Source organism: Vanessa cardui, chromosome 23 (assembly GCF_905220365.1).
Source record: "Vanessa cardui chromosome 23, ilVanCard2.1, whole genome shotgun sequence".
In the NCBI taxonomy this organism is placed as follows: Eukaryota; Metazoa; Arthropoda; class Insecta; order Lepidoptera; family Nymphalidae; genus Vanessa; species Vanessa cardui.
The window spans coordinates 9,187,110-9,200,235 of NC_061145.1; the positions used below are offsets into that span (position 1 = coordinate 9,187,110).

The window sequence follows — 13,126 nt, forward strand, 5'->3', positions numbered from 1 at the left end:
TTAAGGAGAGGTTTTGGAACATATTCCACCACGCTGCTCATTGGAGCAGCGTGGTGGAATATATACAAAATAGCGGGTTGGTGGAATGCACATGTGGCAGAATTTCGATGAAATTAGACACATGCAGATTTCCACACGATGTTTTCCTTCACCGCCGAGCATGAGATGAATTATAAACACAAATTCATCCATCCAGCCATCTCATTAACATGTCTTACATCTAAATTCTTAAGAATTCCTAATAACTTAAGAATTCTTTATTCAAAATTCTTAAGAAGTAGATTAAATTTATTAATAAATAAAATAATAATATAACAAATAAAATAGAATTCTTAAAAATTAAGACCCTTGTGCTTTACACTTGCTCAACTTAAAACCAACTCAACAATGCTAAGTGTTAATAGAACAACATTGGGTATTACTAATCTATCGAGCGAAATCGCGCGAAGTAAGTTAGTCTTAAATAATTTAACTCGATAGATATCGCTTCTTCGCTAACTTTATTGCATATTTATTGACTTACACTTATCGCTGCTCGAATTATCTTTGACATATAACTTTTATTAAATAAACATAGCTGTAATAAAATTTATATGTTTACAAATGTAGTTTATACTAGCTAGCGCAATAATTAGTTACTGTAACGTTAAGTTAGTAGCTGTATTCTACAGTTTCAGGTTCTGAGGTTCTTGAGGAATAAGCAGATTAATTTCAATTTCTCAGTAATAAAACGATCACTCATAGAACTATTATTTTTGTATATTTATAATGTAATGTAAAAACTAGTAGTCGCCCGTGGCTTTGCTTGCGTTTTATGGTGTTGGTTGTCGTGAGTTAGGGAGAAATGTAGCCTACGTCCTTTTTTGGAGTTCAAGTTTGCTTCATACCAAATTTCATCAAATTCGGTTCAGCGGTTTCGTCGTCAAAGAGCGACTGACAGTCAGAGTTACATTCACATTTATAAAATTAAAACAGATTATTTTCGTAATAAAATGATAATAAACCAACCTAACCTTCTTAGTGAATGTTTTTTTATAAATACCTATTCGTATAAGTCAACCATTTTAAAATTTTATGAAATATTAACTATTTTAAATTTCGTATTTTCAATATTGAATTCGAGATAACGCCGATTTATCTTAAATCGATAAAAAAATTAGTTATACTATGAAAAGTTTAATCCTTCGCAAAAAAAAATCGATTTTAAAAATCGAATAAAAAAAATGTTTTGTGCAAAACAGACGTGTTAACGATGCATATTTATTGGTTGTTCTATTCGACACGTATCACGTATCGATGATAAGACGATCTATCGATATCTTATTTGTTTAATTCGATTGTATCACACATCATTCGTACGTGTTTTTTATTTCTAATGAAAGAAATTGCAGATATCATATCTCGAACGAACTAATTATCTTTTATTGTTGCTTAGCGATTCCTTAGCTATATCATTATATTAGTCAAGATTATATCAGTCAGTATATACACAAATGAGTCGAAATGGCTCAGTGGTTAGAACGCGTGAATCTTAACCGATGATTAAGGGTTCAAATTCAGCAACACTGAATTTTCATGACAGACACAAAAACAGCGTTTTTATAATTCATCATGCATTGGAACAGCGTGCCGGTGGAATATGTTCCAAACTTTCTGCTCAAAGGGAGGGAAAGCCTTGGTCGAGCAGTGGGAAATTTACAGGTTGTTGTGAAGATAAAGATTCACCCGTTATCTCTGCGCCACAACGACAATTTTTACCTGAAATTAGTTCTATCCCTTCGAGGAGGAGGCTTGGAACATATTCCACCACGCTGTTCCAATGCATGATGAATTATAAACACGCTGTTTTTGTGTCTGTCATGAAAATTCAGTAATGCCTTCTGCTTCAATGTTAGAATACGCATGTAAATTTGCTAAATGTGTATCCCAGTATTGATTTACACATGTGCAGGTTTCCTTCCGATGTTTACCCTCGCCATCAAGTTCGAAAAGAATTATAAACACAAATTGTGCATAAAAAGTTGTTAGATGCCTATAAGTTGAAAAAACAGCTATCATCAGTTAAAATGCACACGTACTAATTACTCGGTCCAATTAACTTTAATCCTTTCTTTTTAAATGAAATATAAATTATATAGATTTGAACTTGCTGTTGTTTAGTTGATGACGAATTCGCACTGAGTCAGCTGGGCTAATGAAATATAAATAAATGAACAAATTAAATAATTGTTCTCACGTGTGTATATATGTATCAATTGTAATGTTATCTGTGACTTGATTTATATCTCGTAACATTCAATATTGACATTGACAATACATTTAAATATAGTTTAAATGTTAAATAAGTATTTACGCTCCGTATTAGATTGGCAACTACGTTACGTATTTCTTTTTTTTAAGTTTTTATTTTCTACATTTATTAAATATGATATAAATATAACTAATTATTATTAATTATAAGACGGCACATCAGCATAAACCCTACTCTACTACTGTCAAATTTTATACTATTATTAGATACCACTGATCAAATTATTAACTATGTCTTATAACAACAAATAAATTAAAAAATAATAATAAATAAGGCATACCTATTACTGAAAAACAATTATTTAAAAAAAAGTGGACTTACTATTTGTGGCTTTCTAGTCTAATTACACATTCTGTAATTATATTGGTGGATAAGAGTACCGAGTTTCTTGGCGGTTCTTATCAACAGAATCCACTTCCCGAATCGGTGGTAAGATTTACATTAATTCCAATACGACGATTTAAAAGGTGTTTTTATGAGCCTACTTGAATAAAGAATATTTGAATTTTGATGAAAAGACAATGAAATTTATACAAAAAAAAAAAAATTATTTGTCTATTTCTAAAATATCATGTTTAACCTTAAAACAGTAAAAATAGACCATAATCGCACGCTAAACATTCTGTCGCAGGATGCGAACAATTTCAAGGCATTTTGTTCACAATAGACCAATAAGTGCGTCTTACAGTCGAACCGTATGACGTCAGCCCTGCAGCCCAGCTGAGATTACCCAGTGGTTAGAACGCGTACGTCTTAACCGATGATTGCGGGTACAAATTCAGCATCTCTAATTTTTTTTATTGCTAAATTTGAGTTTATAGTTCATCTCGTGCTTGTGGGTGAAGGAAAACATCGTAAGGCTGCATGTGTTTAATTGCATTGGAGCCGCATTGGAGCATCGTGGTAGAATATTCTCTTCTGCGCAAAAACACTATTTCTAATATCGATGTATCATTATCATACTGTCTTTATCTGTATGTCGTGTATGTATGACACTCTTGTGTTACAATGTTAATATCACAGATAATATTTCAATAGCATTAACATAATCTATCTAATCTAAAATTTTAATAAGGTTTTTTTAATCATATTCAATAAATGAAATTGACAAAAAACACCTGCTGAGTTTCTTTCGCCGGTTCTTCTCAGGTCAGGGATGTTCATTTTCCGAACCGGCGCGATAGTAGTGTTTAATTTTACTATTAATGACTAAGTGTAATGCTACTATATTTAATAAAGGAATTTAAATTTGAATTTAAGTAAGGCCCGGATACGCCTCGTGAAGAAATCGATAAAATGTGTATATATAAATATTTATTAATCTGCTTTAGGACAAAATGACTGGAATGGCTCTAGTATTTATTATTCTGTATTACTATGTTATATATATATGGTATCCAACAAAGATCCTACCCACATGTAGCCTATGATTACCTTATCGTATATGCTAAGATAATCCCTACAAGATAATTGAGCATTTTGTCATCATTTATATTTACAAAACACAAAGTCTGAAATTTGTTTGAAGATCCAACTAAGAGTATTGTTAACATTAAAACACAAAATTTGTTTTGTTTGTTGATCCGGCCGGATTTGAACTCGCTATCCTTCATCACGTATTTCAAGTATCAATTAGAGTAGTCGAGGGTTTTGTGAAAGAGGATCTTCGGAAGACCCACGCTGCTACAAAATATCTTCTGAACAAAATTAAGTTGTTTTACAAGTCTGTATCCATGCTCGTAACCACGACCACCTAAGGGAATCATTATTTAATATTATAAATTTCATAGAAGTAGTTGGAACATATTCCACCACGCTGTTCCAATGAGGGTTGGTGGAATGCACATGTGGCAGAATTTAGATGAAATTAGACCCATGCAGGATTACTCACAATGTTTACCTTCACCGCCGAGCACGGGATGAATTATAAATATAATTAAGCACATACATACATATATATAGTGGTGCTTGCCTGGCTTTGAACCCGAAATCATCGGTTAAGATGCACGCGTTCTAACCACTGGGCCATCTCAGCTCTTTGATAGTATATAATTTGATAGTAGCTCTGTCTGTATGTCTAACGATCGTTCACGACCGAAACGGTGAACCGAATTTAATGAAATTCGGTATGAAGCCAACTTAAACTCCAAGAAAGGACATAGGCTACCCTTAAAGTCGAGCGAAGCTGCGGGCGTATACTAGTGTTGTATAAATAAGTAGTTCGAGTGCGAATTTAAAACGGATCGCTATTGCACATACGTTATCAGGGTACACATAGTTTATGGTTTGCAAACGGCATCTATTGTGACAAATGACTATACCTATACGAGCCCCAGTACAGACGTTTGATTAAGCATGTTTGCCACGGGTTCGCTACAAATAACCTGTTAGGCTAAGTCTACACGCCATGATAGGAGTATGCTTAGTTAACAATATAATAGTATTTGACTATGAGACCATCTAAATGTCTTTAATTTGACCACCCAAATGGCTAGGTATGTCTATTTATTAATTTTATTTGGCTTTTCAACGATGTATACACTGATTAAAATAATAAAATACAGTAGACTCTCGAAAATCCGACAAACATTTTGCAGTGCCCAAAACACTGGCTCACTAACCTTACCAGAACACAATAGTATAAATATTGATGTTAGGCAAGTGAGTACCAGTACCAGATATAAATGCCCAAAGATATATAAATACCAGTACTGTTGAATTTCGTTTTAATTTTTAGTATTGTCTTCTCTGTATTTTGTTAAGTCTACATTTAATAACTATACTATTTTATTCACAGCGAATATCGCGATCGCATCCACTGGTTACTCAATGGGATGGACCGCTCCGATAAATACCAAGCTCAAAGACGAAAATGAATCCCCCTTGGGGAGACCAGCTACATCGGACGAGCTGGCATGGATGGGATCACTTCTAAACATTGGTGCTATTCTTGGTAAGTGGAAGAAAGGTATTAACGTTGAAAGGCCTATGAGATATATATTAAGTACATATTATTTTTTTTTATAAATATGAGACAACATCACATACATTACTCTGATCCCAATGTAAGTAGCTAAAGCACTTGTGTTATGGAAAATCAGAAGTAACAGTACCACAATCACCCAGACCCGAGACTACATAGAAAACTATTAATAATCTACATCGACTCAGCCGGGAATCGAACCCAGGACCTCGGAGTGGCGTACTCATGAAAACCGGTATACACACCACTCGACCATGGAGGTCGTCATTCTTAATATAGACGTTAACTTATAGTTAAAATATCTATGAACACAAATAAAAAAATCTGCAAATCATCATTATTTGCAATTTATCCACTGATAAGTAATATTCAATGTGTAATTTTAATAATACTTTATATAGCCAATACGTTGGCAACTGAAACTTTTGTTTAATGCTTACGTTATATTATAGGACCGTTCATCGGAGGTTTTGCAGCGTCGAAAATTGGTAGAAAATGGGGTCTCATGAGCTCAGTAATCCCCCTACTCATCGGGTGGATTTTGGCAGCAGTCGCGAGCAACATGGCTCTATTATACGCTGCCAGAATCTTCTGGGGTGTAGCTGTAGGCATGCTCTTCACAATATCACCCATGTACTGCGCGGAAATTGCTACGGTAAATATGCATTATGTACAATTTCGGTTCAATAACCGAGCGGACGGGACAATTGGACTTAACCCGAATATTACCGATTTAAACTCGGGCTATTTACCTGAATTGTATGTTATCACGATTCAATGTATATTTATTTTTACTTTTACTATTAGTTAACTTCTTCTGAGATCCTGAAGGCAAAGAAAGAAATATAAATGACATTTCCCAACTGAAGAATTACCAACGCTGTGTATTCGGTCAAAAGTCACATGGTTTACGTTACAAACTGTTATTGTATTCAAAATACTATTATCATTACTTACTAGGAATAGGTATATTTGTTTTGATAGATATAGACATTTTTATAACGATTTGTTCTGTGGAAGTTTGTTGAATTATTATAAATAAGTATGGGTACCATCAAAGGATTATTAATTTTTACGGATAGCACTTGTCTATAACTGAAACGCGCGCCGACATCATTTTTCCGAAAGTTACCTAACCATGCGGGCTGGTAGATAGACATGTGTCAGAATTTCATTGAAAATAAACACATGCAGGTCTCCTCACGATGTTTTCGTTCACCGCTGAGCACGAGAATAATTTTAAACAGAAATTAAGCACATGAAAACTCAGTGATGATAAGATGGTCAAAAGATGCACGCGTTCTAACCACTGGGCCATCTCGGCTCTTGATTAGTTGATGAGTTCTATTTTCATACGGACCAAATCACTATCCTTGACTGAGAACGTTATTTTTATAGGATGACTCGCGAGGAGCTCTCGGTTCCTTCCTCCAAATGTTCATCACTGTCGGTTTCCTGCTGGTGTACGGAATAGGACCAGTCATCTCCTACGGCGCGGTGGCATATGTGGGCATAGCATTTGTAGCTGTTTTCGCCGTCGCGTTCTTCTTCATGCCCGAAACACCCACCTACCATCTTCTGAAAGGTGAGTACTTTAATGTATTGAAATAAAACTAGTTATAACGGATTTGAATCGCGTATATTATTATTTTTGACATCCCGACGTTACGAGCACTTTACAGCGTTCGTGGTCACTGGTAGACTAAGGTGGCATTTGTCTATTTGAAGAACAAAAGAAATATTATTTGCAACTACCGCCAACGATTTCTCAATTGGTATCTTGAGTAACGTTCCGGTTGCACGCAGAAGGCACTGACTGTATCTTTAGGTCTTGCAGTCTTTAGGATTTGCGATTCAAATCCGTTATAACTAGTTTTATTTCAATGTGTAAAAATCGCGAAAATTTAAGACAACATTACTTTAATGTATACACGATAATACTGGGACCATTTTTATATAATTTATGGACCACAATAAAGTAAATGGGACATGGGAATGGAATAAAAATTTAACACTCAACGCGCCTATAACTTTAGGTATATGGTTACACGTAATTAGGTAATTATTTATGCAGAGGACAGAGAAGCGGCGGCGAAATGTCTCTCGATTATCAGAGGGAAATCTCGCGCGGGTGTCGAGGCGGAACTGAGCCTCATCGCGGCTGACGTAACTGCTTCCATGGAAAAGACTGCTACGGTAACAAAATCTCTTTTTTGTATTATTATCACACTAGCAAAATCAAAATAAACTTTATTCAAGTGGGCTTTTACAAGCACTTTTTAATCGTCATTTAAAAATTAAAAGAAACTACCACCGGTTCGGAAAGTAGATTATACCGAGAAGAACCGGCAAGAAACTCAGTAGTTACTCTTTTTCAACATTTAATAAATACAATCATATTAGTTAGGAAGTCAACAGGTATTAATTCCACCATCCTTTTTATCACCTACAAAATCTTGTATCAAATGATACGCCTTTTTTACCAATGTATTTTTTATAAACTTATGAGACGGCAAAGTTAAAAATGTCTGCGGCATTTTATTATAGAAATGGATACCTTGCCAAAAAAGATTTATTGACTTTGCGGAGTCGGAAACTTGGCGTTATAAGCTTATCCTTACTTCTAGTGCAAATACAATGATTATCACTGATTTTATCAAAGTGATCAATGTTATTGTGAATATACATGATATTGTTGTAAATATATTGCGACGCAACAGTGAGTATTCCTACTCTGTTAAAAACATCCCGAAAAGAGTCTCTAGCTCCAAGATTATAAATAAACCGGATTGCTCTCTTTTGTAAAATAAAGACAGGTTCAATATCAGCAGCGTTACGCCAAAGTAATCCGAACCGACCAGTCTTCTGAAGCGGTTTATTAATGAAGAGAGTCTTATGATATAAATATAATTTGTACCCCATAGCGCTCAGGAATAAGCAAACACTAAAACAGTTGAACTACTTAATTCTTTGTTAAATTGTAACAATTTACTAAATTGCAATTAAAGAGTCATATATAGGGGAATCAACTTTGTTCCTTGTGAAATTTTCCTTGCAAATCCTAATGTTATTCAAATTTAATAGATCGCGGATGTGTTCCGCGGAAGTAACTTCAAGGCGTTCTACATCTCCTGCGCGCTGGTGTTCTTCCAGCAGTTCAGTGGCATCAACGCTGTTCTCTTTTACATGACGGACATATTCAAGGCTTCTGGTACCGACATGAATCCTTCTGATGCCACTACCATCATTGGTGCTGTGCAGGTCATTTTTCATTCATATTTATATCTACATTTGAACTTCGAAGTATAACATGTAATTATTAATATTTATTTAATGCCATGCAAATGCATCTTTATTGATACATAAAGGGAAGTAGATGCAGTGCGTTTGATTGTATTCATTTGAATATATAATATTATTATAAAAATGATTTTTGAAACCAATGAACAATTGTTTTCGGTTAACTTTCAAGTATTCTTTCCGCTGACAAATTTAGCCTTTTAATCAAATTATTAATGACATCTGCGTAATATTTATATTTGTCTTAAAAGACAAGGAAAAGACTCGATCAATTTAAAAAAAAAAAAACAATTCGCATTCTATATAATCTATGTTCTATGAGGCAATCTTTAGAAACTGAGTTTACGTCAATAAATTGCTTGGCGTTGATTTTTACTAGGAATTAGTAACTGCATTTTCATCGATTCAAATATGAGTAACAAAAAAAAATCGACATAAAGCCTTTGGTTACAATCAATGATGTTGTAGTAAACAGATATGTTATTAACGCGCATAAAGTGAAGACTAGAAAACGTCCTAATTGGGACGTTTGCCTTTAGTTGTTTTACGTAGTAATACGTTATAATACACCATTATTACGTAGTAATACGTTTTGCGTACTTAAAACATCTAGTTATCCCTTTTACTTATTGTTTTTATCAAGCTATCCTTTTTACTTGTAACGAAATGTATAATAAGCAGTCCCCGGCGCGGCACACTTTTTTCTGTTGTTTAGTATGGATATAACATATCTGTTTATTAGTATATCATTGGTTACAATGCAATACAAAGAGGTTAAATAATAAATGTATAATTCTGGCAACAGTTGGTAGCGTCGTTCATCACGCCGTTCGTGGTGGACAGACTTGGTCGCCGACTGCTGCTGCTGGTATCGTCATGCGGAACCGCTATTGGTCTTGTAAGTACCGTTGATTTTGTTATCCTCTTTTTGATAACATTTGGAGATACCTACAAAACGCCTCATCCAAACTAGATTTGAACGAATGAACTTATCAGACGATCGACGTTTTATACAAATTCATCACCAAAACAGCTTTGCTTATCCTTAAATCTCAAAAAAATACCCCTTGACCTACATATTGTTCGGTTTTAAATGAACATGGTTATTTTATTATGAATATATTTCAAAATCAACTTTCAGCTCCTACTCGGCATGTTTTTCCTGCTGGATTCCCTCGATAGCCCCGTCGTGAGTAGCATCAGCTTCCTGCCGGTTCTGTCATTGGTGCTCTTCATCATCACCTACTGCTGGGGTCTGGGACCGTTGCCGTGGGCGGTGATGAGCGAACTCTTCCCAATCGAGGTGAAGGCGGTCGCTTCCCCCATCGCGACTGCTTTCTGCTGGATTCTCTCTTTCCTCGTTACTAAGTAAGATTTAATTTATTACTTTAAAACTAAATTTACTATCTTCGTTTTCCTTTTTGATGATAAAAACAAACAAATCGTTAATATTGTTACGAATCTCATATTAGTCAAATATAGATCTCATTATCTTTAATTATTTGTAGTTTACTATACTATAATATATATTTACAGAAATATAGAATAGTTATTATTACGTCAGAAGGTTGTTTTAACATCGAGTTTAGAACCAACTCTAACACCTTTCTGCCGATGGACTCTGCAGTGATAATAGTATATACTGAACTAGTAGTCGCCCGCAGCATTGCTCGCGTTTTAGGTGTTAAGCATAAAAAGTAAAGTAAATACCTCTGGTAGTTTCCCAGAATTAAATTTTTCTTCGTAACAAATGTCATCATATTTGGTATGATATTGCCGTGAATGATAGGCAGAGTTACTTTTGCTAATAATATAAGTATATATAAACAATGAAATAAGACTCTATCGTGATAATAATACAATTATCTTTCATAGTATAACATTTACATAAGTCGTTGAGCGAAAATTTACATAACATAATTCCTTGTAGGTTCTTCCCGTCGATATCTGATTCGATCGGTATGCACGTCGGTTTCTTCATCTTTGGGGCTTGCTGTGTGCTGGCATTCTTCTTCACACTGTTCCTGGTACCGGAGACCAAGGGCAAGAGCTTCCAGGAGATCCAGGAGATGCTGGGAGGCGGGTATGTACTTTCATGATTTTCTTTTAAGTGTCAAATTGAGTTGAGCAATATTTCAAATAGATATTCGTTCGTTAAATCTTCGTAGTTATCATGTAAAGTTTATGTACATGTCGTCTTCAGGACAATTTTTCTTATCAAAAAAAAAAAACAGACAAATTGATAACCTCCTCCTTTTTGAAGTCGGTTGAAAACGCAAAGCCTTAAAAATAATCTTAGCTCTAGATTAATAATAAATTAATTTTATTTTTATTTTTTTTTCAGAAACAAAAAATCTGAAAAGGCTTAATCACATCATTCCAGTGAAAAAAACGACGAGTAAAAAAATAATCTTAATTTAAAGAGTGTGCTGAATGGGACCAACTCTTTATAATAATTTAAAAACAAAACGTTGCCTCGCATCCTTAATTTGTTTTATTTTTTAATTTACGTTTATTTTAAAGTTTATTTCACGTTACTTATAATTAGTTTGTTTTTTAATATTGTAAGTAAAACTAGACTAGATAATATCATGTTTAGACCAGGAAATTTATCAACAAAAATATGTCAAAACAAAATATCTTACTAAGAATGGTTCTGGGTAGTCTATATTGACACCTGAGACTTAGTCGCTATTTTAGAAAAAATAATCATTGAATTTTTAAAATAATAAGATATTTGACAAAAGTATTTGAAATGTACAGAAAAGGTTGTTTTTTTATGTGACGTAAAAATGCGTTTTTCAAGCTAAAGCTCCGTTTAAACTTATGACATATTCGAATTGAATTATTTATTTTGTTAAACTTTCTAGAACTTATTTTACGTATTTAGATGTAAAAATGTTAAATATTTTTTTTAAAACAAAACAACTTAAATTAATTAGGTTATTTTATATATTAGCTACAGATTTCATTTTGCGCAAATATATCATAGAAGATTTATCGTGCTTAATGTGAAAATAAAACATTCCCATTTAGAGTTTATTAAGTGGTGGGCAATATTGTTAATTATTATTATAGCTAACGAGATCATCTTGCAAAAATAGTACATGTTTAAATTAATATCATATAGGATGTATATTACTTACACTTTACTTAATCGAGAGACTAATATTAGATTATAAGAAAAGGAGGCTTCAATACTAACTCGGTTAGTCTTGACAGAATAACACTGGATTAACTGCTTCAAAATACGATTACATATTTTCTCTTAATTTTTGGGCAACTGAACCGCCCTTAATCTTATAAATTTTTCCTTCATTTTAGTCCTAAATGTGTAGTTTCAAGTATGTGATAATCCTTTATGATCGTCCTTGTCACTCGTACAATTGTCTCTTTCGCACACACACGCCTAAATCTTTCGCATAACGAATTTAAAAATCGGTCTATATTTTTATAGAATATTTATATATTCGGAATTATTATTAAGGATATATAGTACATTAGTATTATTCTGTATAATATTCTGTTAAATGTTTAGATCGATATGTTTAAATTAATCGACAATTCAGAATATAAGACGATCGATTTTAATTTATATTGTGACAACACTAAAAAATGTCAAATAATTATACCAATTAAAAAAATATTAATGATGTTTTGCAATAACACAAAAACGTCTTATAAACGGCAAAGTTATATTAATTTGACATTATTTATTTGTTATATATAAATTACTTTTGAATATAATATAGGAAATATACATAATAAGATCGCCATACAATATGCCCAAAGCAACATACCAAAGTGCAAATATTACGCATACCTATATAGTATGGTTACTATGTTGTGATAATATTAAATAACGAATTTTATTGTTACATTGTTGTACATATATTTTTTTAATGAAATTGTGATATTGTTTTTAAATAAATTTTCTTAATTATTTCATATGTGTGTTTTTATTTCCTTCAGACTATTCCAACAACAGAATAAGTAAATACATGTATACTGTTTTTACATAAACAGCTAAGACCTTGAACTACAACATAGTAGATAGAATAGCCAATTCCAAAGAAAGCAGGAAAACTTGAGATTTACGTATTGAGACAACATCACATACATTACTCTGATCCCAATGTAAGTAGCTGAAACACTTGTGTCATGGAACACCAACATAGAAAAGTAATGATAATTCCCGAGTCGATGTGGAAAAAAATTATTAGTTTTCTATTTTGTCTGTCTGAGTTTTTGTGGTACCGTCATTACTTCTGAATTTCCATAACACAAGTGCTTTAGCTACTTATATTGGGATCAGAGTATTCTATGTGATGTTGTCCAATATTTAAAAAAAATAGCATATAAGTAGTACTAGAGCAGAGAAAATCAAATAAAATCAATTTTATTCAAGTAAACTTCAATGAAGCGTTTTTAAATCGTCAACAATTAAATACTACCAATGAAAAGTTGAAATGATTTGTTTTTTTAAATGAATGATCTGGTAACGAAAAATAGATTTTCCTCATTCAATTAAA

General features: G+C 33.1%; 1 protein-coding gene across 2 annotated transcripts in view; it reads left to right on the forward strand.

Annotated features, from left to right (window-relative positions):
- LOC124539781 (facilitated trehalose transporter Tret1) overlaps positions 1-10,993 on the forward strand; it is a 29,849-nt gene extending 18,856 nt beyond the window's left edge. For both annotated transcript variants that reach the window (XM_047117130.1, XM_047117131.1), the window contains exons 3-11: positions 5,109-5,264; positions 5,747-5,949; positions 6,693-6,879; positions 7,369-7,490; positions 8,379-8,555; positions 9,400-9,492; positions 9,736-9,962; positions 10,525-10,677; positions 10,939-10,993. In XM_047117130.1, the coding sequence (XP_046973086.1) occupies positions 5,109-5,264; positions 5,747-5,949; positions 6,693-6,879; positions 7,369-7,490; positions 8,379-8,555; positions 9,400-9,492; positions 9,736-9,962; positions 10,525-10,677; positions 10,939-10,963 (1,343 nt within the window). In that variant the 3' untranslated portion in view covers positions 10,964-10,993. The remainder of the gene's footprint in view (positions 1-5,108; positions 5,265-5,746; positions 5,950-6,692; positions 6,880-7,368; positions 7,491-8,378; positions 8,556-9,399; positions 9,493-9,735; positions 9,963-10,524; positions 10,678-10,938) is intronic.
- Positions 10,994-13,126: the final 2,133 nt, after the last annotated feature.